The sequence below is a fragment of the Peromyscus leucopus genome, chromosome 20 (assembly GCF_004664715.2).
Source record: "Peromyscus leucopus breed LL Stock chromosome 20, UCI_PerLeu_2.1, whole genome shotgun sequence".
NCBI lineage: Eukaryota > Metazoa > Chordata > Mammalia > Rodentia > Cricetidae > Peromyscus > Peromyscus leucopus.
In genome coordinates, this window is record NC_051080.1 from 43,085,037 (window position 1) to 43,110,975 (window position 25,939).

The 25,939-nt window shown below is 39.2% G+C and overlaps 1 protein-coding gene across 4 annotated transcripts in view; it reads left to right on the forward strand.

Annotated features, from left to right (window-relative positions):
* Positions 1–25,939, forward strand: part of Vps13b (vacuolar protein sorting 13 homolog B) — a 527,154-nt gene that overhangs the window by 269,149 nt on the left and 232,066 nt on the right. For all 4 annotated transcript variants that reach the window (XM_028884474.1, XM_028884475.1, XM_028884476.1 and 1 more), the window contains 2 exons: positions 22,318–22,521; positions 24,909–25,035. In XM_028884474.1, the coding sequence (XP_028740307.1) occupies positions 22,318–22,521; positions 24,909–25,035 (331 nt within the window). The remainder of the gene's footprint in view (positions 1–22,317; positions 22,522–24,908; positions 25,036–25,939) is intronic.

A 25,939-nucleotide genomic window follows, 5' to 3' on the forward strand; every position in this document is an offset into this window, starting at 1 on the left:
TACAGTTTTGGCCAATGGCAGCCTTTAGCCCATGCTCCCCTAGAGACTAAATAAAAATTCCTATCATAATTTTACCTTAGTCTTTCAGAGGACATAGCCGTGTTTACCTCATTAGCTTTCAAACATACTCATACTACTCTAGAGGGATAAAAAGTTTTAGGGGCTGTGTGTCAGGAACTAGGCATAAATATACATACATACATACATACGTAAATATGCATACACACACATACCTACATACAGACATACTTACATGTGTTTAAGATACCACAAAAATGCCCATATATTTCTGGTGGGAATGTAAAATGTCTATATTAAAGATAGTTATCATATGGTGTCGCAGTTCTACTGTATACCTACATGTCCACACAAAAGTTTATAGTAGAATATAATACTTTTAATCTTTTAAATTAAAAATAACCTAAAGACACATCACAGTGATGAATGAAAAACCAAAATTTGGCATTCTGTGTGATTGGCCATTATTCTGTCCTAGGAAGAAAGGCAGTAATGATAAATACTGTGACATGGCTTGACCTTGTGCTCCGGGCTGCAGTGGGGAGGTAGGTCATTCTCAGGTCAGATCACTTGGCTCTAGTGATTACTCAGCATCTGGGGGAGCCCCATACATACATGCAGCACGGTATAGGACCTTTGCTAAGAGGAAGATCCAGCCAGAAGAAATTGATTTGAACATTTCTTAAAAGACAAAGGCACACTAGAGGTATACCAACCCATACAATGGTCACAACTATATGTCACTCTTCTGCCTTTCAAATATGTTGAGCCAAAGCTGGGGTGATTATTATTTTTTTTTTTACATGAAACACTAATGGATTTTAATGAGGACCATTTTTTTCCTTTTTATCTTTATAATTTTATTTACTTCAACAAACACAAGAGATACATGATAGGTGTTTAGCATCCTTTTCTGATAGTTCCATCATCTTTTTCATTTTGAGATGACCTTTTAAACAGAGCTTTAGCAAGAATCAAAAAACATGATTGCCAAAAGGAGAAATGTTTTAGTAAGTAAAAGACTTCATTACTATTCTTCATATCAAGTATGTGTTGCTATAGCATTTTGTTTGGTATATGGACAAATGTATTATTGCAGCTGTATTCCGCTTTTAAAAACCTTTTTCAATAAGACTCCATATAAATTTTGATTGGTACAATGGCTTTTCTTTGTGTTTGGTTTCATTTGCACTGAACAGTGCTATACTAGAGAGAGGAGCTGTGAGTACACAGGGAAAGCCCTGTCTTAGAGACAGTTAACAAAAGGTGATATAATGCAACTGAAGTTGCAAATCATGCCACCCTTGGTCAATACCAGTTAGATTGCAGAGATCGATATACTTTATTTTGTCTAATTGGCAAGAAAGTATGCCTCTCAGATGTGTGTGGGGGCAGTCTTAACTTTAGTGTCCCTTTATATTTGTTTTATATATATCAATTATAAAATATCAAAGAAGCAGAGAAATGGGACCTCTTAGCAGGAGACAAATAACTCAAAATTAAGTCAGTAAGAGAAAGACCACCAAATGACACCGTTGCCTTCCTTAATTGATCTCAATCTTTATGTTTTTAGCCATGGTTCCTCACTGAACCTATAGCTTGCTGATTGAACTAGACTGCCTGGCCAGCAATTCCCAGGCGTCTACTTGCTTCCACATCCTCAGTGTTCTGTGGTTGATATATTGTGCACCCCAATAAAACTTATCTGGGGGTCAGAGAACAGAACAGCCATAATATAAAAGATAGAGGTTAGGCAGTAGTAGCACATGTCTTTAATCCTAGCATTCTGGAGGCAGAGATCCATCTGGATTTCTGTGAGTTCAAAGCCACACTGGAAACAGCCAGGCATGGTGACTCACACCTTTAATCCCTGGAAGTAATGGCAGAAAGCAGAAAGGTATATAAGGTGTGAGGACCAGGAACTAGGGCGGGTTAAGCTTTTAGGCGTTTGAGCAGCACAGTTCAGCTGAGAGGCTTCCAGTCTGAGGAAACAGGACCAGCTGAGGAACTGACTGGTGAGGTGGCTGTGGCCTGTTCTGCTTCTCTGATCCTCCAGCGTTGACTCCAGTACCTGGCTCCGGGTTTGTTTTTATTAGTAAGGCCTTTAGGATTCGGGCACAGTGTAAGCTTACAGATGGTGCTATCACCCCGGCTCCCCCGAGTGCTGGGATTTGAACTCTGCTCCTCACGTCTGCATAGCAAGCACATCTTCCTAGACCCAATGTTCATTTTTTAAATTTAAAAAGCAATACCAAAGTATAGGCACTAGGAAATAGAGTTTTTCTTCTTACCAGTACTTATTCCAAATACTAACCACTCCATGCTGCGTTCACGGTGTACACTTAGGCCAGTTCTGTTTGCGCCCACTTTCTTCTGTATGCGTCTCTCTGTTGTCTTGAGTTAACAGTGTTACTTAAGTGTCCTCTACGTAGTGTTTTCCAAAACGTATTTGTGTGAACTCATTAATATATTATGGTCATCTTCTCATATCATCCTATTCAGAACAAAATGCCTTTTTAAACTAGTATTTTATACAGCATAGGACCAAGGATTATTTAAATGGTGATTTTTGTTTTGAACCAGCTAGATATTCAGTATTTTTACAAATTCCCTTAATGTAACTATTCTTTAAACATTTCTATTAAACTTCTCAGACCTGAAAGAATCATTTACATGATAAAATATAAAAGAAAACATGAGTTATCTTCTTCAGTGAAAAGTCTAGTGAATCTGTCCTTAAGAATAACTGTATCACTTGGTAGTTGAAATTATTATATTGTATTTTGCTGCCATTGAATCATGCAGGCTGCATGAGTCACAATTCGACAGTACTTCATGAGTTCCATTGTTCCAGGCTTTAATGAACTCATCAGAAGACCTCCCAGTCTTGTGTCTCAGCATCATCTCCCTCCCTGAGCTGACCTCACCCTGTACCTCAGACCTCACAACTAATGCCTCTCTTCCTAGGACCATGTTCAGGTTAATATTCCCAGTGGTGTTTATTGTGTTATATTTTGGGGCCAGAATGCAGATATTTTCAACTTCCTTGAAGTACGGTTTTCTTCTATTTACGTTTTTCAGATGGATTTTTCTTTGGGATTCCAGCTCACAAGAAATTTTAATTAATTATGAAAGCTCAGCCTATAGCTTAGGTTTGTCCTACCAGCTCTTCCAGATTAAATTACCCCACTTCTATTCACCTAAGGTTGCCGTGTGACGCGTGGCTTTTACCTCTCTCCCTGCATGTCGTCATCTCCTCACTGTGTCCAGCTCACAGCTCGTCCTTTCCTCTTCTTGCGGTCTTTCTGTGCAAACGTCCTGCTGCACCTCCTGTCTAGCTATTGTTCTTTTAGCTTTTTATTAAACCAATCACAGTGACACTTCTTCACACACTGTGAAGGAATATTCCACAACAGGATTCTTATTATGAAGGAGTTTACATCGAAAGGGTTGTAGATTCTTAACATATTTGTGCCAAATATTTTTTTCCATGAGTTTCAGATATTTATATAATGTATATCAGTCATATTTTCCACTACCTCCCTCCAACTCGCCTTATTGTCTCCAGCGCTGTCCCCCCAACTTCATTTCCTCTTTCATTGTTGTATTAACCCCCCTTATCCAGTTAATGTTGCTCTGTGCAAATAGGTGTGGGCCATCTACTGGGCCATGAGCAGCCTTCCCCAGCCAGTCCTACTCTGTAGCCAGTAGCTACCAGTGCCTACCCCAGGAGAGGTGGGGTTTCATATAAAAGTCTTTAGAGCTTCTGTCTTCGTTTTTCTCAGATCCTGTTTAATTTGGGACTTTTCGGATCCTTTGATTTAAATTTCATGTTCTTTCTGCAGTCCTGGAGCTGTGACTGACAGCCCATGTGCAGTGAGGTCATAATTGTTGTGCAGCGGCCTTTGGTGCATACAGCACGCTTCTTACAGCACGCTTCTGTGGGAACTTGTATTTCTTCCTCAGTTCAGGGCACACCATCTCATCTATCAACATACTGAGCTCATGACTCAGGCATAGTGATTATTGTTTATGTTTTAGGGACAAGAACTTCAGTCTGTAGGCTTTTCACCTCAAGTGTTACATTTACATCTCATCTCAGTACTTTTTTTTTTTTTCCCTGCTGTTTAGGTAACTAGATTTCTGTTTTTCATATAACTATTCTTGTTACCAGGTGGGGAAGAAATTTACAGTTTAAATACATTTTATTTTGCATCTTAAAAATGTTGTATGATGAGGTAGAACTAGTATTATAGATTTATAGCTGGAATTTATGATGAAAACTCTTAAAAATTCCTAATATTTGCATTTCTTGGTTCTTGAGAATTCAATCCAGTTTTTTGTATGTGTGTTTTAAAAGCTCTGAAATGACTCATGACCAGATATAAATATTAACAGATTTATCTGATAAAGTCAATATATTTTATTTTTTACTTTATAAGTGGTAATTTTAATCATCTTGAGTGAAGTAACCCAGACCCAGAAAGACAAACATAGTATGTACTCACTCATAAGTGAATATTAACTGTAAACTAAAGGATAACCATACTACCATCCACAGACCCAGAGAGGCTAGGTAACAAGGAGGACCCGAGTGGAGTCAAGGGGCTGTGTATGGGGGGGTGCTCAGATCTCTCTGGGAAGGGGAAATAGAGAAGATCTCCTGGATGAACTGGGGGAGATGGGCATTGGAAACTTGAGAGATTGAGTTTGGGCGGAGGGGGAGAGTGCTGAGAGATGACTGGAAAAGGGGGCTTTGGGGGTTGCAAGGCTCGCACTAGCTAAGACTCCTGGCAGCAGTGGACACAGCCTAAACAGGCCATTCCCTGTGAGCAGACTGAGAGAGAGGAGGGACTACAGGAGCCAGGGGCTTCAGGAACATCACCAGAAAACCCACAACAAAGCTAGCCTGACTCCTGGGAACTCACAGAGTCAGAACCAACAACCAGGGAGCCTGCATGGAACAAACCTTGGCCCTCTCCATATGTATGACAGTAGTGTAGCATCATTTATTGGTGGGGCCCCTGCAGTGTGAGCAGGGCTGTCCCTGGTACTTTGGCTGACTCGTGGGAACCTGTTCCTCACACTGGCTTGCCTTTCCTGGCAAGAGTACAGGGGGAGGAGCTTGGTCTCATGGAGCTGGACAGGCCATGTTTGCTGATGGGGGGGGCGGGGGGGGGGGGCGGGGGGGGGGCTGCCCCTTTCTGAGTGAGTATCGAGGGAGTGGATGGAGGGAGGGGAGACTGTGGGCTCCATGTAAAGTAAATAAATGAATTCAAACAAAGATGGTTCCAATTCTTTTTTTCCTTAAGAGGTTTAGTTATCAATCTTGTTCTGTTTCACTATTATACAAGGAGGCAAATTAAAGTTCATTTTAGTTTTTCTCTTGGCCCTTAAGTAGTCATATTAATAAATCAGCTTTCAAAATAAATTTAAAGTATTGAATTCAATATTTTTAGAAAATGGTATTTACAGATTGTGTTTTTCATACACCAGAACTATGTCCAAGTTAATAAGTATGTTATGAAGATGTCTGTTCTTCTCCATACTTGTCCATATAGTTGTGGAATCCTGAGGCCCACTTACGTATCTGAGACTGAATCTTATAGAACTAATAAATGTGGAAACCATTTGAAATCTCTTGACTACCTATGTTATTATGCTGTCATATTGTCTAAAAATTTAGAAAAGCTTTTAGTATCTATTCTAGAAAAAATTTAAGTAAACTGAGTGTAACAATATGCTTTTAAAACCAAATCAAGTAACATATATTAAAAGAATTTTTGAAAGATTAAAATCTTTTTTGTGGCATTTTTAGTAGTTTCTTAATTTTCCTCCTGTTCTCAGGAAAGCCAGGCCTTTTTCGTATTAGGTATTCATGAGCTTTTGCATTCCACTTTACATTCATACCACAAATGCCCATGCATCTGCTTATGTCCATTCTTTAAAAACTTTGTGAATTGTCTGTTTTCTAAACAGTTCTTTGATACATTTTCTAGTCATTTTTAGTGCATTTATTACTTAACAGATAGGAACTTGATTTTTTATTTCAGTTTTTCTCCATAGAAAACTTATTCTCTTAAAAATGTCTACATGTGCCAGGTGGTGGTGGCGCACGCCTTTAATCCCAGCACTCGGGAGGCAGAGCCAGGCGGATCTCTGTGAGTTCGAGGCCAGCCTGGGCTACCAAGTGAGTTCCAGGAAAGGCGCAAAGCTACACAGAGAAACCCTGTCTAGGAAAAAAAATAAATAAATAAATAAAAATAAAGTCTACATGTTATATGAAAATTACCTATGAATTTTGAATACTAAGAGATGTCTTTTGTAAGTGAGACTTATGACATATATACCTTGGTCTATGGCAGTTTAGTCCACTATATTTTAGTTCAAAAGAATTCTGAAAAGTAGAGGAGCTGGAAGGCATAGTGGAGCATTTCCTTAATTCCAGCACAGGAGTCAAGGGCGGCCTGGTCCATGTGAGGTCCTCTGTCTAAGAAAAGGGAGGGAGGGAAGGAGGGGGAAGCACCATTTTGTTTTCTGCTGTTAGAACAGTTGCTGTGTTGATTCCCTCCAGGGATGAGCACAGACTCTGTTTCTGATGCCATTGCATCTTTCTGAGCAACCTTTGGACACTGGCTGCTCTGATTTTCTCTCTGAGCCTGAAACAGCAGAGTAAGGTGCAGAATATATGGTCAATATGTCTTCTTCTGCAAATGCTGAGAAAAATGTAACTTTTGTTAAAAACTTTACTTGATGATCAGTATTTTAATTGCATTAAAAGTTTTCTACAAAACTTCATGTTTCCTAAATGGAAACTTTATTATTTTATTCTGATTGAAAAATGTTTATAAAAAATTTAAAAGCTTAAATTTAATTGACATTCATGTGTTATTTATTGAGTTTTTAAAAAAATTTAATCATTTTATGTGCATTGGTGTTTTGCCTATGTAAAGGTGTTGGTTTCCCTGAATTTGTAGTTGCAAACAGTTGTGAGCTTCCATGTGCGTGCTGGGAATTGATCCAGGTCCTCTGGACGAGCAGTTCTTAACTGCTGAGCCATGTCTCTAGCTCCCCCCCCCCTTTTTTTATTGAGTTTTTAAAAGCATAATTATTCAAGTCTGAAATGTACTGTCTTGTTCAGAGTTTTAGTAGGTAAGAAAATGTTTATTTACAGGTACACAACTGTTTTACCCAGTACTTCTTAAAAATAATTTTAACATCTAACTTTAATTCTTTTGTTGTATATGGTCTCAGAGATCTTTATAAGGGCAGCCCTTACTTTCAAGGACATAGATGTGACTAAGAAACTGTTGGCTGAGAAGAACTTAACTCTTCAGTTCACATTTATTTCAGCTGCATATTAAAGCACACAAGTAGAAGAGATTCACGACTGAGCTCATTATCTACCCATCCATGAACTTAACATTAGTAATAATCAGTCATGGTTGTAGCAGGAATCTTAAAAGTTCTTATTAATAAAATCAAATCCCGAAGCGAGTTATTGGTGTCCATGCTGGTAGATCAGAGAGACAGAACAAGCCACAGCTAACCTCAACTGGTCAACTTCTCAGCTGGTCTTGTTTCCTCATCCCAATGGCTCTCAGCTGAACTGCTGCTGGAAAGCCTGAAGCTTAACCAGCCACATGCTTAACCAGCCAAATGCTTCTAGTTTCTGGTCCTCATGCCTTATATATCTTTCTGCTTTCTACCACCACTCTCTGGGATTAAAGGCTGACTTTCTGGGATTAAAGGCATGTGTCACCATGCTTGGCTTTTTCCAATGTGGCCTTGAACTCACAGAGATCCAGAGGGATTTCTATCTCTGGAATGCTAGGATTAAAGGTGTGTGCTATTACTGCCTGACTAGTGGCTTTTCTGTTCTCTGACCCCAGATAAGTTTATTAAGGTACATGATATTTTGGGGAACACAATATCACCACACATGGTTTCCAATAAAGGGCGACATTTAAAAACAGGGCATTCTAAGGATTGCAGAGACGGCTCAGTAGTTGAGAATACTGGCTGAGCTTGCAGAGGACCTGGGGTTGATTCCCAGCACCCACATGGTGGTTCATAACCATCTGTAACTCTAGTTCCAGGGGACCCAGCAACCTCTTAGGAGCACAAGGCACACACGGTGTACAAGCATGCGTGCGGGCAAACATGCACACACACAATTAATTTCAAATACTGGGAGATACTTTTTCCAGGAATTGTCATCATGAGCTTTCTTTTCTCTTGGTGAATGTAGCCGTTCCTATCGTCATTCCTTCTTGTAGTCTGCTAAAACTTACTGTATTAACAGGGAGCTCAGTCCCCGCAGAGATGCGCTCTTTCCTTCTCTCAGCCTCTGATTTCCATCTAATTCTGAATATACAAATGTTCTCCAGATTGTCATTGTGTTCGCTTTTGACAAGGTACGTTTCATTATCTAGTGATGTCCCTAATCTTATAGTACTTGGTATTGGCTTCAAATATCTCCCTTACAAGTCAGGCTGACTCAGAAGAGTAGGTACTTGACTAAAGCTTTGTTTTGAAGTGCTGTTGGCAGTCTTAGTCCTTGCCGTGGTCTTCGGCTGATCTAGTGGGGGCTGGAGATTTCCATTTGGCTTTAACTATAGGAACTACGTCTTTTGTGGCTTCCTGTATCAGGATATACATTCCCATGAATCTGTGTCTGCTGCCAAAAGCTTCCTCAATAGCAGTCTCAGAATGACTCTGTGCTCTACTTTCATAAATTGTAGGACATTTTCAAAATATGTTTTACACTTACATTGAGTTCTTTTGCTTTTTTCTTTTGCTCTTGTAATCCATATTGGAAAGAAACTACAGAATAGTAGGATATACTTCAGATCCTATCATGAATTTCTTAATTTTGAAAAAAATAAATCTATCTTATGGTTCTTTCAAATGCCCTTGGGTTTGTGAAGTGCACTGAATGTGGGATTTATCATTCCTGATTGGAGTCTTTCATTAAGGCACTAACATTTTCATTCCAAATTAATATATAAATGTTTATGAGCTTAAACATAAAAGAGAAGAAGCATAATGTACCTTTAAAATATACCCAAAGGGTCAGCAAGATGGCTCAGCAAGTAGGAGCTTGCCACCAATTCTGACAACCTGAGTTCGATTCCTGAGACTCACACAGTAAAGGAGATAACCAGCTGGCAGAAGTTCTCCTCTGACTTCCACTCATACCCACTCATCCACCTACAGCAACCTACAAAATAAATGATTGCAATTAAAAACAGTTTAAATATATTTTAAAATAGATGTAAACCTTTAAATCTGCAGAACATTTGAAATGTAATGCTTGTTTTACCATGGCTACTGACATGCCAAGCAGATCTTTAAAAAAATGGTAAAATACTCTGCTGTTCCCTTAAGTGCATGATATAAAATATTATCTTTTCTCTGGTAATAGCAGTAATTGAATCTTACAATTGAATAGTGTCCTATAGGTTTGTTTCTTATAGGTATTCATGGATGGAAGAATGGATGGATGGATGCACATGTCCTTTTTAAAATGTCTTTTGAGCAAACTTGTAAGTGTGAGATGCAGTGTGGGCCATTTAGTTACAATTTTAGCCTGTGTCGACTAGTGTCCATTTTCAGCCTAGAGCCTCATATCTCTACCACAGAGAAGCTAGTTAGAAGGAAAATTAGGAAGCAAGAATCATACACGTATTTACTATGTATACACAGTAAGTTCCTGTTTATGTCATGTGTGAGTGTCTTGTAATCAGCAGTGAGGTGATATGCTGCCTCAGAAAACAGCCTTGTACTTCTCCTGACAAAGCAAATAAACAGTTGTTTTATAAGTGTCAGTGTCCATGACAATTGTCCCATGCACATTTCTCTTCATCTATTACTCTGTCCACTGACATTAGTGTCCTAGGGTAAACAATACAGTTTTTTATTTATTTATATTATATATATTATATATATTATATATATGTTATATATATACATATATATGTATATATGTATATATATACATATATATAAAAATGTCATATATATATGTATATATATATATATATATATATGACATGCTTATCCTTTTTTAGGAGGCTGTATATCCTCCTTATTGAAACCATTCCTTAATCTGGTATACTTTTGTCCGTCCCTGTGATTTCTAACCTTGAATTTTGGTCAAAACTAGATTCCAGAAAAACAGTTAATGCTGACAAAAGGAGTGAGAAGCGCAGACCTAATTGTCATGGTAGGTAAAATGGCCATTTAATATTCTCCTATTTGTGCTTGTCGTGTTCTGAAGTTTTATATTCCATAGGAGGAAATTTTAATCACTTATACACAGTTTAATGACTTTGTGCATATGTAATCAGCCACATTAGCACTACCCAGAACCCCAGCAGCCTTCATTCCTGCCTATAATACTATGTATGTATGTCAGAGAGTAACACTATCCTGGCTTGGCTTTTATAATCATTGGTCAATTTTAAGAAAACTAAATGTTGGGGATGGGGGACAAGAAAAAGAAAACTAAATGTTAATTTCAGTTTCTAATTAAAACTAAATGTCAATTTTAATTTTCAATTTATGAATACTTCTTTTTTCAAACCTCTGTCACCTATAAATTTTCTTGTCATAGATTCTGAACCAAAGCAACACAATTAAACAAAAAATATAAATCAATAATTTTGAGCAATGTTAAAGCATAATATTAACATAAACTCATATTTTAATATCAAGTGATAGATAACTTATCCTCTGTGGTGTTTTTCATACAAATCTTTTAGTACATCAGTAAACCTTAATAACTGGTTATAATTAGCATTTGAACCAGTTTCTATCCATATTATTTATTGCTTTAGTTATAGCGAAAACTGTCATATACATATGTATTTGAGAGCACAGAGCTTCTCTATAGGAAATAGTGCTTTGAATTCTGGGAGTGTTTTTCCTGTCGTTGAATTGCCTGTCATCCAGGTATGGGTTTGATAAACTGACCCAACAGTGGAACAGACTCCTGTCCTGTGTCAGCTTATCAAGTACACTGTGGGCAGATGGGTTTGCATTGAGTACAGCCTTGGTCACTTTGAGTTCTGAATAGAATCCATGAAGCTTATGTTCTGTGAAACATAACCTCAGTATTTTCAGGTGATTTTAATGAACACCTGATAAAACTGAGGTATAGTGCCACCAAACTTAGAATTTCCCCAAATCTAGGAAAAAGAAACACATGCATAGGTTTACAGAATTGTAGCATCATTTGTTCAGGCAGAAGAGGAATTAATGAAATGTTCAAAAAGGTAGCCCTTCAATTTTCATTCATTCTGGTAAACAGTGTCAAGTTATCTTGTGAAAAAAGAAAAAATTAACATATATAATTGAATATAAATACATATGTATACCTAGTTTGTATCATATCAAGCATTCTTCTGGAAATTTTTGCTTTTATCTAGATCTGTATTTTGTCTAATTTCCGTTATTTTATTTGAAAATGCATCCAACAGTGCACCAGAATCATTTGTACACTGTCCAGGTTCAAGTATAGTCATGTGAGAAAGAAAATTTATACAGTTTATTCTTGTATTTAAAATATAATTCTGGTTCAGGTGAAAAGCTGATTCATAAGATGATATGGTTTACAATGTTACATTTAGCTTCATTCATATCAAGCTAAGATAAAATTGTTAACCCTTTTCAATTTTGGATGTATTTGCCTGCTATCTGATACACAATATGAAAACGCAATGTTCTGCGGCTCATCCTGTTTTCTCAATGGTGTTGTACAGCTACAGTACCTCCTCGGTGCGGCTCCCGGGCTCTCCCAGGCTCTGCAGCAACTGCACGGGTGGCACACTGGTCCTGGGCAGGAGGTGCCGTCCCTTCTGGTGGAACTACAGCATCCAGGGGCTCATTCTACAGGGCACTTCTTTTAAATGTGTCTGCTCACCTCGATCGTTGTGTAAACCATTTCCTGCCGGTAGGATTAGAGGAAGGAAGCACCAGGCCAAAGCGTTTGATGTGTGATGTACTGTAATTCCTTTCATGTGTTTGGTGGCTTTTCTATGATGATCAGTGTTCTGCTACCAATTGTGACCCTGGTGTGGTCCAGGTTATTAAAGTTCAAACATCTTTAATGTATAGGCTCTGTAACTATACCTAGCAGCATTATTGTAATTAAGGATACTGTTTTATTTTAAAAAGCCACCTCTCATTTTCATTAAAACATTTATTTTTTTATAATTGAGTAATTTTGTTAGTGGCTGAAAGAGATGATTCTATGTTGGGGCTGCCAGTTCTTACTCCACTGGAAGTAATCACATACCTTTAGGTCTCTTCAGTTTACCTTTTAGATGTGAATTTTAACTCAGCATTTCCCCCCATAGTTTGAGTATATAAAGTTGAAAATGAAATCTTGCTTTATAGTATGTGTGGTTCACTGCTTCACAGTGTGTGTGGATCACTGCCTGACAGTGTATGGATCACTGCCTGACAGTGTGTGTGGATCACTGCCTGACAGTGTGTGTGGATCACTGCCTGACAGTGTGTGTGGATCACTGCCTGACAGTGTGTGTGGATCACTGCCTGACAGTGTGTGTGGATCACTGCCTGACAGTGTGTGTGGATCACTGCCTGACAGTGTGTGTGGATCACTGCCTGACAGTGTGTGTGGATCACTGCCTGACAGTGTGTGTAGATCTCTGCCTCACAGTGTAGATTTGTAGGGTCTGAGGATATGTAAGCCCGTTATTGCTGATACGCCATGGCAGTAGGAGCAGCTCACAGCTCTGGGGGCAGGAGTGTGAGGCTGTTTGTTCACATCTATGTAGGCCAGGCCGCAGAGGGCACAAAACAGAATCTGGCTTATAAAACCCACCCAGTGACCCATTTCTTCCAGGTAGGACCCCCCCCCCCCGCCGCGCCCGCCCTAAAGTTCTGCAGCCTCCCAAGACTACACTACCAATGGCAAGTCAAGATTTGACATGAGAGCATGTAGGAACATTTGTATCTACACTATAGCAATGCCTTTAATGAAACAGTGTGGTAATTACACCCTTCTTTATTTTCAGTTAACATATTAAAGAACATTTAGTGATGAGCTGTGTTGGATTTAGGATGGCTTATTTGGAGGCATAAGATTATTGATTATATAAAATTGTCCTGACTTAAGCAATACTAATGCTTAATTGTAGACAGTGATTTAATGTTGTGATATCCATAGAGGGAAATTCTTTTTTTTATTCTTTGAGTCTTCTGCACCATGCATCTCCAACCCACTCATTTCCCCATCCCTTTGTATCTGCCCTCTGCCCTTGCAATCACCCCCAAAAATAAAATAAAATTAAAAAATTTAAGAGATACAAAAAAAGAGAGAAAGAAAAATCAATCTTGTCATGGGAGCTGCAGTGTGATGCAGTGAGTCACGCAGTGAACCCTTTTGTCCATCCATCTTTACTTGCAAGTGTTCACTGCAGAGTCACTGGTCTGGTTCAAGGCCTCTGGCTTCTGCTCCACTGTGGAAGCTGGGCCCTCCCTAGATCTCTCCTCTTGTTTATCCTGCTGTTGCCCTGTGTTGTGGAGATCCTGAAGCTTTGGGTCTTCAGCCCAACCTTTTCATGTTTCAGCAGATCACAGATGGGGTGGATGTTGGGGTGGCCAACACATAACCCTGGTTCTGGGCCTGGGTATTTGCAGGGTTGGTCAGTCCACCAAGTCTCTCCTGTCATCGCCACCAGGGTGAGCTCTCTGCGTTGCCCTGGCTAGTTCACCCTTGCAGTGAAGAGCAAGGGCTGGAGCCAGTTCCCCTGCCTTTCTGTCCTCAGGGTCAGGTCTCCCATACCTAGACCTTCATGGCCAGCTCTGTTGTGTTGCCCAGGCCTGGTGTAGGGCCACTCTCCGGATGGAGTGTTGCAGTAGATGAGGGGCAGGGACAGGTCTTATGATCATAGGCCCAGCTCTCCCACTTGCCTCAGGCATTGATGGACAGGGTTGTGGGGAGGGCATCTCTCCCACACCTATGCCGCCACATGATAGATGAGTAATGGGGACAGCTCTTCCATGCTCACAGCTTTAGAGCTGGCTCATCCACACCTCCGCCAGTGGGGTTGGCTCTATTGTGCTAGCCAGGCAAGATGCAGGGCCTGCTCTCCCAAGTGTGGCAGCTGGTGGCAGTCAGGGGAACTCTCCTGTTATTGTGACCTCAGGGCCAACCATGAAGTGAAATTCTATGCAACCATCAAGAATGATATCTATATATACCATTTATTAACATAAAACGGGATACAGATGTTTAGTTACTCAATAACACGGTCTTAACTGTCTATGTATTGTGAGCTTGTCTTTTATTGTTTATGTGAATGGAAAACGGCCTGCGGGCTTCAAGAGTACCACTGGTCATTTATAACTGTTCCAGGTCTTTGGGTAGATTGGATTAAGGTGACTTTATGAAATTATTTTGTATTTATTGATATTTTAATTGTTATATACAAAACATCATTATTCTATAGTCAGATTAAGCAATTGTTTAAAAATATTCAACTGCTAAATGATGATGACTGGATTCCCATTAGTATTTAACAAGTCCTGGTAGATGTGCTTATTTCTTGTGAGTTACTCCTCTGGCCCTCAAGCCGTCTGAACTGGGCAGTTGTGTTCCACAGTACAGTAAAGAACACTCAGGCTGCAGCTTCAGTCTGCACAGCCTATACCAGAACTAAAGAATCTATATGTGCTTTCCATCCCGTGCTCTGTCATCAGTGTGCACCTGATCTGTAAAATGTCCTGGGGTCACCCATCCACAGACAAGGCGGCCTCCACAACCTCCCTCAGCCAGTTATTCTCGACCTGTCCTCCCCTGAGAATTCAAATGCGTTGCTCTGTGCTGAGCTTAGGATCCTCTAAGGCTGGAGATGAGATGATGATGGTAAAGAAAATACCTTTGCTCTTCTCTGCTGCATTATCTCATTAAGTTTTTTTCCTTAATAAACAGAATAGCTTAGTGACTAATGTATGTAAATTTAAGAATCCTAATTTCCGGTTCCAGCTCTTCATGACCAGTTTTGTGGTATTTGTGGGTTTGAAAAATCCCCATAGATTATAAACACAGTTTTATTTTTAAAGGAGTTGGGTTGTTGCATGCCAAATCTAAATGTTTTTCCTTCCAATGTTTTTTAGTTTAAATCAGTTCTGGTCTGTGACCTTGATGGTACTGTCTTTATCAAGTTTAACTTGAAGTCTTACAGTTTTCAACCATCTACATAACACAATTTATTTCATAACATATTATGCTTTTAAAAATTTTGTTTCTAAGAGTGTTTTATATAGAACATAGGCAGCTGAATTTATAGTCGAGGTGTAGCTTTCGACTGTGATCTTTCAGATCTCTCTTACCTAAAGTATCTGCATCGAAATCTGCATGTACCCCTGTGGATGGTAATCTCCCTAGAAGCAATTGAAGGCAGCAGGAAGGTGCAGTTATTAGTGTCATCACTATCATTTTTTATGTGATTGTCTTTTTTTTTATCACAAACACATTAGAGTTTGATAGTAGAATCCATATGAAATGAAAGTATGTAATTAAAGAAAACAAAATTTAAATGATACAGAGAAGTGGGTTAATAAAATGAATACATTAAGATAGGAAAGGAATTTGCTTTATTAAAATGTTTTATTGCAATTTGGAACTCTTGGACTAGTACATTCCAGTTAATTCAGTTGTAATTTATCTTTATTAATGCCTCCATTAGATTTTTTTCTCAATATAGAAGCTAATTAGAAAGTTAACGTATTAGAATAAATATTTCTAAAGACTCGTGGTTAAGAATTCTGTAGTGATTTTAAATGCACACTACAAGGAATGGGGAGGAGAGAAGGGGAACAGTATTCCTGAAGGCTAGCTGACCCATGCTAAATGGGACTGTCCGTGGGGGAGTCTAGCATTTCCTCCATGCTTCTGAGAGGTTCTTGTGAGGCAGAAGAGCATCCTGCCCTGAGTCACTCATCCAAGAACTGTGTTGGTTTGTCTGACAGTCCGCCATTTTTATCTCCTGCTATATTTATTTCCCAGATTACTGTCATTCGTGGAAAATTGGTGATCAAATGTAGACATTGAATTTATTCAATACATAAAAATTGTACTTGGATTTACGTTCCTATTTTCTGGCTTGTTTAGCATTCTGTAGATCTCAAATTGAACTATAAGTGAATGAATTTTGCTACTTTACATTGAATTCCCAAGATATGCCTATTCAGCAATGAGCAGTAAATGGTTCCACATGAGCTGCTCCTTGTGTAAACATACAAAAGGCTTGCCCCAGACTAAATCAATTTAAAAAGGAAAACATTAAAGCTATGTTTCCTGTTATACACTTAGAGTCATCTTTGGTTCCTTATGATTACATTATTGACCAACTATTGCAGATTTGAGTTTACCCTCCTACACCACCTGCTGAATGGATCAAATAGTATGGGAGGAGAATTTCAGAAGGCCAAAGCAATTACAATTATAACTCCTATGAGGTAGCCGATAAAGCAGCCTTCTGTGTTAAGGGTAAGGAAGTTATGAGAATTGTACTTCTCCCTCTTTCCGGATTCACTGCTCACTTTCAAAGGCAGCAGCGAGGACGGAGCAAAGTTGGTAGAACTTTTTAGAAGCATATGCATTTGAGACAAGAAAATCTGATTTATGTTTTCCATGGCAAATTTGTCTAGAAAATACTTAATTGGGGAAGGAAACAATACTGTGAGGCTTTTGCTGTAAGATCATATTCTTAAGAAGGGTGTTATGAATTTTAGACATTCTAGTCCTTACTGATTTACTTCTAGTAGTATATTTTCTTTGTAAAGAATTGAAAATATTGTTGAGATAGTGTAAGATGAGTCGGACTTGTATTTTATAAGTCTAAAAATATTATCTGTGCCTGTTGCCGGTGGTGCACGCCTTTAATCCCAGTACTCAGGAGGCAGAGCTAGGTGAATCTCTGTGAGTTGGAGGCCAGCCTGGTCTACAGAGTAAGATCCAGGACAGGCACCAAAACTACACAAAGAAACCCTGTCTCGGAAAAAAAAAAAGCATCTATATTGTTTATTACAGAAAAAGTAAACCAAATTTGGTTTTTTTATACTTTTGTAGTTTCATATATATATATATATATATGAAAATTTTACTTGGGATAGTAAATTGGAAATATGTTTATGTGTCCTGATTTTGATATCTTAGGTGCTAAGATATTTAAGAAATTATTGAAGAAACTGTTTTACAAAAATGCACATATTTTTAATTGGTCTAAATTTTCCATAATAAACTTTTTCGTAGCCTTTGGAGTACAAAATTTGTTATGCTAACCAGCATGCTATTACAATGATTTTAGGCTAATGGAAATGTGGTTTGAATTCATTAAGGACCAGTGTTTTCTCTGTTGTGTTGTCAGTTTTTTTGTGGTTTGGTTTTGATTTTCCAAATTCTAGTGCACATTTGATATGGCTGCATCCCTTCGTGTCAGACTCTAGACCTTCACTTCTATCTAATAGTTTATATGGAGGCTGAGGAGAGTTAAAATAGGATGATATCTTTTCCTTTACACCTACTAAAGATTTCATGATGTAACAACCTCCACACACATACACACGTGTGTATGTATATGTTCTCGGTAACCATAGTTAACCAGAAACCAAGGCTTTCTCTGGATAGCCTGTGTGGTGGAACAATCTTTTTGTACACTGTGAATATGTATTACTCTCATTGGCTAGTAAAGAGCTGATTGGCCAATAGCTAGGCAGGAAAATTTGGGCGGCAAATGCAGACAAAAAGAGAGTGGAGTCTCCTGGAGGGTAGGTTGTAAGATGAACATGCTGTGCTGAACAAATGTGCTGCCATGTGTTAGAGTGTAGATAAGAAATACAGGTTTATTTTAGTTGTAAGAGCTAGTTAGTAACAAGCCTAAGCCATCGGCCGGGCATTTATACTTAATATCAAGTCTCTGTGTGGTTATTTGGGAGCTGGCCAGTAGTCCTGACTTAAAACTCCACCTGTGGCTATGGCATTTCATCATTTCTGTATTCTATTAGACAAGGTAAAATGACCATTGTGTGAAGTAAGCCCACCTTTTAGGCCAAGCCTCTTTATTCTCTACAGCTTCTTTGTCTCCTTTAAACTTTACCAAATAAGAAGTGGGTGGAACTCATTTGGTGCTTGATTCTCCTCTTGCCTATGGCCTTCCTTCTTTCCTGCCCATTCTCCACAGTAGCTTTTCAGAACCTTCTTATGTTTGCTGGATCTGCTGTTGCCATACCTTTGGACCTTGTTTGCCCTGTGTGAAATACTTCATTCTATGAGAAGATGGGGCTCTTTGGCACTTCAGACCTAAATATTTCCTTTCTCTTTCCTGGGCTCCCCAAGTCTGCTAGGAGGTCCTTGTGTGTTTCCAGCTGTGTTGTGCTCAAATCTTTTTTTTCTTTTTCTTTTCTCTAATTGCTTCTAAATCCCCACTAGATGTGAGGGATTGGGTAATGGTAGGAACACTGCCAGCAGCCTGGGACTACCACAAAACATGAGACACAGTGCCCAATAACTATCTGTTCAGGAACAAATGTAACATTGCTCCCTTGAGAAAATGCTGTGGTTTTCATAGTCCCAAGACTAGAGATGGTGATGGACTTAGCTGTTTGCCCACTCGCTACTCGCTACTTTGTATCAGTAGTGATTGTGTTGTCCAGGTACTGAAATGGACCATTCTGTGTGTGTGTGTCTGTCTCTCTCTCTCTCTCTCTCTCTCTCTCTCTCTCTCTCTCTCTCTCTCTCTCTCTCTCTCTCTCTCTCTCACACACACACACACACACACACACACACACACACACACACACACACAAAGAACTTGTACAAAGAAAATTAGTATCCTGTTGAGTGGAAGAAGTGAGAGGATGGATGTTATTTAGTACTATGATGGGATGAGAAAGAAATACATTCCAGGAGAGTAATGACCAGGAGAGAGTTTCCTTTTGTTTGTGTTTCCTGCAGAAGTTGAAAGAGCTGACTCTGCAGACCTGTTGTCTGTTTACTCTGTTCAGCATCATACCTATGTTGCCCTTTCATTGCAAATATGTTATTTACCTCTTTTATCCTTTTTCCCTTTTCTTAGACATCTATCTATTATAATTTGGCCTTGTTGATCATCTCATATTATTTCCCTAACTTCTGCTCTCAAATCCCACTCTTTCTCAAGCCTGCTCTGCCATTTTATGTGGAGTTGTTAGTTCTGAGCCTGTCTTCCTCACCAACACATATGTGTAAACAGTGCGTTTTCCTGAAGATCTATCTCCACTGTATCCCATGCTGTTAGTGCGCAAGGTTGGAATTGTTTCTTTCTTAATATTTTGACCAAGGAGTAACTAACTTAGAAATGTCTTTTAAATTTCTAAACATAAACAGTTTGCAGGTTCTCTTTAATAAAGCATTGAAGGTAATTTTATTGGCTCACAGAATACAGTCTGTATTAATTGGGTGAAATGTGTTGAGGCAAGGTTTATGCTAGGTGGAAATCAGTTTTTATAAATATTGGTGTGCACTTGAGAAACATGTTTTCTAATTGTCAGATACTATGTTCCATAAATATCTATATCATCAAATGTAGGAATTTGATTTTTCTAATTTTCTATTCCCTTTCCTCCTGCTTATATCATGACTGAGAGAGAGAGGTTGAAGTTTTACACTAAAGTGTAGCTATTAAGTAGAGCTATAACTGTGTTCTGTAATAACTACTTCTAACAAATGTTTTGGACAAGTTTTTGTCTAGCATCTGTTTTTCCATTTGCTGACTTTTTTGTTTGTTTGTTTGTTTTTGTTTTTTGAGACAGGGTTTCTCTGTGTAGCTTTGCACCTTTCCTGGAACTCACTTGGTAGCCCAGGCTGGCCTCAAACTCACAGAGATCTGTATGCCTCTGCCTCCCGAGTGCTGGGATTAAAGGCGTGCGCCACCACCACCCGGCCCATTTGCTGACTTTTAATCATTCTATTGTTAAAACTTTAGCTATGTCTCTTGGGCAAGATTATAACTACAGTATGTTAAAGTTGTTCCTAATGTTTTAGATCGAGTATGAATCAATTATATTTATTCTGATTTTTATTGTTTCATTTTCTGATTTTTTTATTTAGTTAACAACAAGGAAAAATCCAGGTTCTCCCTCATCTGCGCGATTTTAGGACTCAACTGAATTAGAAGAGAATTATTAGACAGATGCAGCTCAAACAACAATCTGGAAGACAACTCACCAGAAACGTTTAGAAAAAAACAACAACGCAGCAGACAGACAACTGTCAATGCAGACAGACAACTGTCAGTCCCCGCAGACAGACAACTGTCAATCTCAGCAGACAGACAACTGTCAATCTCAGCAGACAGACAAGTCATCAGACAACAATGTCAATCTCACAACAGACAACGTCACCGCAGACAGAAACTGTCAGTCAGACAGACAACTGTCAATCCCAGCAGACAGACAACTGTCAGTCCCTGCAGACAGACAACTGTCAATCTCAGCAGACAGACAACTGTCAATCTCAGCAGACAGACAACTGTCAGTCCCTGCAGACAGACAACTGTCAATCTCAGCAGACAGACAACTGTCAGTCCCCGCAGACAGACAACTGTCAGTCCCTGCAGACAGACAACTGTCAATCTCAGCAGACAGACAACTGTCAGTCCCCGCAGACAGACAACTGTCAGTCCCCGCAGACAGACAACTGTCAGTCCCCGCAGACAGTTCATGCTTTTTGAGTTTGGGGCAGTAAACGCCATCATGGTTAGCAGTGGAGGTTGCCAAGATGGAACATGGCAGAAGTTAGGGCTTCAGATAAATAATGGGGATCCCAGAGTGTCCGAGAAAGCACGCTTAGGCTTTTGAGCAGTATCTAAAAGAAAAGAAAAAATGACACTTTTCTGAAGTCAGAAAAATAGTCAGGCTTAAGTGAGGGTGGCGCTTCTGGGAAGGATAAGTGCATTATCTCATTAAGGGGGTCATCATTTTACCCACCTCCTTGGCATTATTTTCGGGTGAGTCAGCTTTCCTGGGGTGTGGGCTCTTGGCCAGCGGGTTGTCGGGCCCTGTTGAATTCAGTCTTCAAGGGGGATACAATGTTGTTAGTGTTCTAATCTTTGGATAAAATCAGAATAGTGTGGCTCTCTTCCCTTGGCTAGAGGTATCTTGTTCTTTTGATTGATCAAGAAGCCTAAGGAGGAGCGGTTGTAATGTTTTCTTTTCTGGTGTTTCCAGGGAAGCCAAACAGGGGGTCCAAAGCAGGCTATAAGCAAGGGATCCATCCTCCAAGGCTGCTGATTCTCCTCCTAGCTCCCTAACATGATGTGTATCCCCCAGTCTGTATATTATCACCCTGAAGTTCCCTAAGCTGTCTATGTATCCAAACCCCATTGTATCTATAAGTGGCCTTTGTTTCTTTTTATTTTCTTCAGTGTGCTATCCCTAATGTTGTACTATCTGAACTTTAAAATGTAAGTGATTCTATTCTTATTTGTAGTTTCGCATGACTGTTTAAAATTCTTACTCTCTGCTGCATATTGAGGATGTGCATATTCTTATCTGCTAGTGCAATGTTCTTGAAGTCTTTGAGGCTCTGTTTCTGGTTTCTATTTCTGCTCTGTCCCACTCAAAAAACCTGAGCAGCATATGAGAGTTAGCATTTGTATCTTTTTTGTGTCTTATTTTACTGGAACCCTCCTCATCTTGGAGAAATTCTTTACATTGAAGTTCAGTTCAATTCAGGCAAATCTGTTTTTGTCTCCATCTGAGAGCCCTGTCTGCCTCCCTGGGACAAGCCTCTTGAAATTTAAAGTTTTTGTATAATATCTGAGCGCCAAATGTCCAAATGCTGGCCATGACCTTGCAGTGGGGTTTTTAGGAAGGTGTGTGATTGGCCCTGGAAAGGGCTTTGAGGAGGGGGCATCTCTAAATTATGCTTGTAGTTTTGTCACGTGCTAACTTTGCAGCTTGGCTGTTTTTCAGCTTCTCTGAACTGATTTTAAAAAATGACCATAATATAACCTGAATCACAACGTTAAAATCATATGTGTAGAAGTACTTAGAAAAAGAGGATAGTGTGCTGTGAAACAATCATTATAGTGGATAATTATGAATATTGTACACCTTTATTAAACAATGTAAATTGCTAATACTTTTATGCCTGTGATTAACCTAGTTTATTAACTAATATCTTTCATGTTGATTGTCAATTTAGGGCAAACATGGTTATGATACTTTATTAGTAAGCAAATAACTCTGGAATATCTGTTTGCTTTTTCCATTGCTTCTCAGGAGAGCCTTGAACTTAGGAATTCTTCGAGATCCTGGATCAGAAATTGAAGATAGACAGTACCAAATAGACCTGCAGTCCATCAGTATTGGCACTGCCCAGTGGGGTCAACTCAAACCAGAAAGAGGGAGTGGCTCAGGAGGCGTGCTGACAGAGAGTGAAAGGAATTCCCAGAACCCGGCCCTGGAGTGGAACATGGCCAGCAGGTAGGAGAAGCCTGGGCAATGGCCTCCTCTCTAATCTTGCTATTAGGGCAGTTAATAGCCTTAGCACCCCAACGTATGTGCTTTTATATGTCTCTGCCTTTGTTACAGACACGAGCTCCGTTGTGCAGCTGTAGTGGGTGTGTTGTTGTAAGTAACTCAGAGTGGTCACTCCTGGACTCCGTAGATGATGTAAATGAGGTGCAGAGAGAGAGAGAGAGAAAGAGAGAGAGAGAGAGAGAGAGAGAGAGAGAGAGAGAGAGAGAGAGAGAGAGAGAGAGAGAGGGAGAGAGAGTGTCCCATTCTTCTCGATTTTTAGGGAGCTCTCCGTCACTCTCAGTATGTTCTTGCTAAGCCAGGCCATTCCTGTTTCCCCTCTCAGATGGACTGGTGCTTAGGGACCCAGATCTAAGGCTACTCACCACCTCAGTCTGTGGCCTTGACCCCAGGCATCCTCTGCTGGTGCCCCAGGTCGACTGCTGTTTGAATCTGCACACTGTGTGTCCTCTCAGTGCTTCTCTTCCCTCCTCCAATTCATCCTTGAACATAATTGGTTTATAACATTTTTAATTCTTTATTAAAAGTTTGATCATTACTTCAAATGTTTATCAGTGATAGCACAGAAGAAACACTCTCATCATGCAACAGAAGATGGCTGATGATTTGATGAGATTTCCTTTTTCCTGCTGTAGTAATAGGGCTTTCCTAGTTGTTATCACTGATTTAGTGCATCACACAAGTGAGAAAACACCCAGGATAGGGACAAGGACCTTTTCATCGCACCGCGCTGCAGTTGATGTTGGTTCTGACTTGGTTTGCTGCCATCCTTTCCATTTACGGCCTTTTAATGCACCCTGTGTCTCAGCACACCCCTTCCAGAGCACATTGTGTTTCGTGTTTCTCACATTGGTCATTTTGTGGAATTTGAGCTATTAGACTGTAATTATGGTGTCTCTCAGGATCTCAACCTTTCCTCCATAGTCACAGATTTTAATGTTTCTTCCTGTTGCTCTCTACTTAGCAGATCTCTTAATTCTTTCAAATTGACTTTCCTGAAATTCAATACTTATGTGTCACAGAACCAGATGATCCAATTTGCTTTTTTGGCAGATGCCATATAAAACTCTGCCCACTGGAAATTTCACAAAAGACATTAGTGCTCTCTAGACTATTCTCATTTTTTTTAAGATGTAGTAAGACTTGCATTTTATCTGCATTTTCACATGAGGTAAAACTTATGCCAATTTTCTGCTTTCAACTTTATCATTTTTATCATAAGGGAATAATAAGGTTGTACTTATGGAAAATATTAAATTAATTTTAAAGGAAATTTTGAGGTGTGGTTTCTAGTCAAACATAAACACAGTGATCTATTATTTCATAAAATGAAAACTAAAACTGCAGAGAGTTGCTGGGAACCTCTGTGCTGTCAGAAGTTGTGTTTCTCGGGTGTTTTCTAGTTTCATCTTCCACATCAGTACTGCTCCCTTTAACTCGCTATCAACTGTGGGTGCCAAACAGAAAGAACTGATCAAAGGTGAAAAATGTATAAAGTAGAATTAAAATAGGCCAGATGCCGGCCAAGTTCTAGAAGTGTTGTATCCATTGAGTGTCCATGCTATTTCCTCATTTGTCTGATAAGGCTGATAATGATCTTTCCTTCTTACAGGATTGTTTTGAGGAAGCATTAGGTTTCAAATACAAAAGCTATTGAGTAGACAAAGAATGCTTTAATATACATATTATTATCCATAAACTCCAATGGATCTTCAAGCTTAAAGCAAAAGGAGTTCAGAGATGAGCACCATTACTCACACCTATAATGCCAGCACTTGGGAGGCAGAGGCAGGAGGATCACTGCAAACTCAAGGCTAGGCTGTTCTACAAAGGAAATTCCAAGCAAGTCAGAACTACATAGGGGGACTCTGCTGGGGGGTAGGGGACATAGAATATACTGGTGAATCTAATGAGATTGGAAAGATGGCCGTTGTCAAATGGAACATACAGTGTATTAAAAATAGGAAACAAAAATTATTACAAAAGTAGTAAGTTCATTGATGGTAACAAAAGAGATATAAAACTGAAAGAACAGATAGAATTACAAAAAGAAAATATAGTTCATTGAAAGGCCTAGGATGACACTGATAAGAAATTGCTTAAGTCTGAATTTCTCAGAAGTTCTTTTTTCTGACAGTGTTTTGAGATCTTACAGAACTGAAGGAGCTGACTATAAAGTCCTCAAATAGGCACTGTCAATCAAAACAAGGGTGAAATTTTGTTGTGCTGTTTATAGGACAGACTTAAACACGTTATCCTTGAAAAATATCAAGTGACTAATAATTTTCTTTTTTAAACTCTTTGACTAACAATTCTTTGTCTTGTCTTTTTAGCATTCGGCGACACCAAGAAAGGAGAGCAATTTTGACCCCTATCTTGACAGATTTTTCTGTCCGAATAACTGGAGCACCTGCCATCACTTTCACCAAAATAATCTCCCCAGAAAATCTGCTTACCGAGGTTAGAGCATAATGTAGACTTCAATTTATTCCAAGTAACGGAGTGACTTCTCTGTATGTTATACAGTTTCACTGCATGAGCCTATCTTACACCAGAGTAGGTAATTAATAATGAGAATCCACATCCAAACTAATAAATGCTGAGTACCTTCTGCTGCCCATAGTAACCCATCAGGCTACTCTTCATAACGGGATTTTATAGGTGAGAAAACTGAGGCGCAGCTGCCTGGTCTGAAGGAATAATTCTGTGGTGTTTGTGTTTACTAAGTGAGCATTTGAGGTCCATTACGTGGGCTAGGAACTGCAGTAAGTTCAGGTAACCATGCCTCTATTAGCTTGTAATCCATTGTTAGGTGAAAACAGTTTTGTATATTAATTTAAAATTATAGAACCTTAGATTCCTTCTTTAACTTTTTTATAAACTCCTTTGAGGTTTATAATATTCTAGTTTGGTTTCTTTTTAAATTAATTAAATTTTTATTTAGTTTTTTCATATAATAAATTTTAATCATATTCTGTTCTCTCCCCCAACTCATTCCAGATCCTCCCTAGCTCTCTGTCCACCCAATTCATGGTCAGTCTGTCCGTCTGTCCGTCCATGTCCCCCCTCCCTCCCTGTTTCTCTCTTTCAAGAATAAAATAGAGGCTGGGCATAATGGTACACGCCTTTAATCCCAGCACTTGGGAGGGAGAGGCAGGTGGATCTCTGTGAGTTTGAGGCCAGCTTGGTCTACAGAGTGAGTTCCAGTATAGCCAGGGATATAAAGAGAAACACTGCCTCGGAAAAAAAAAAAAACTACAAACCAGAGCCAATGTTTAATTTTTTTGAACCAAATATAAACAGGAAGTTAAACAGTTCTTTAATGTGTTCTAGACAGAGTAACAGTCTCAAAAACAAAAATAAC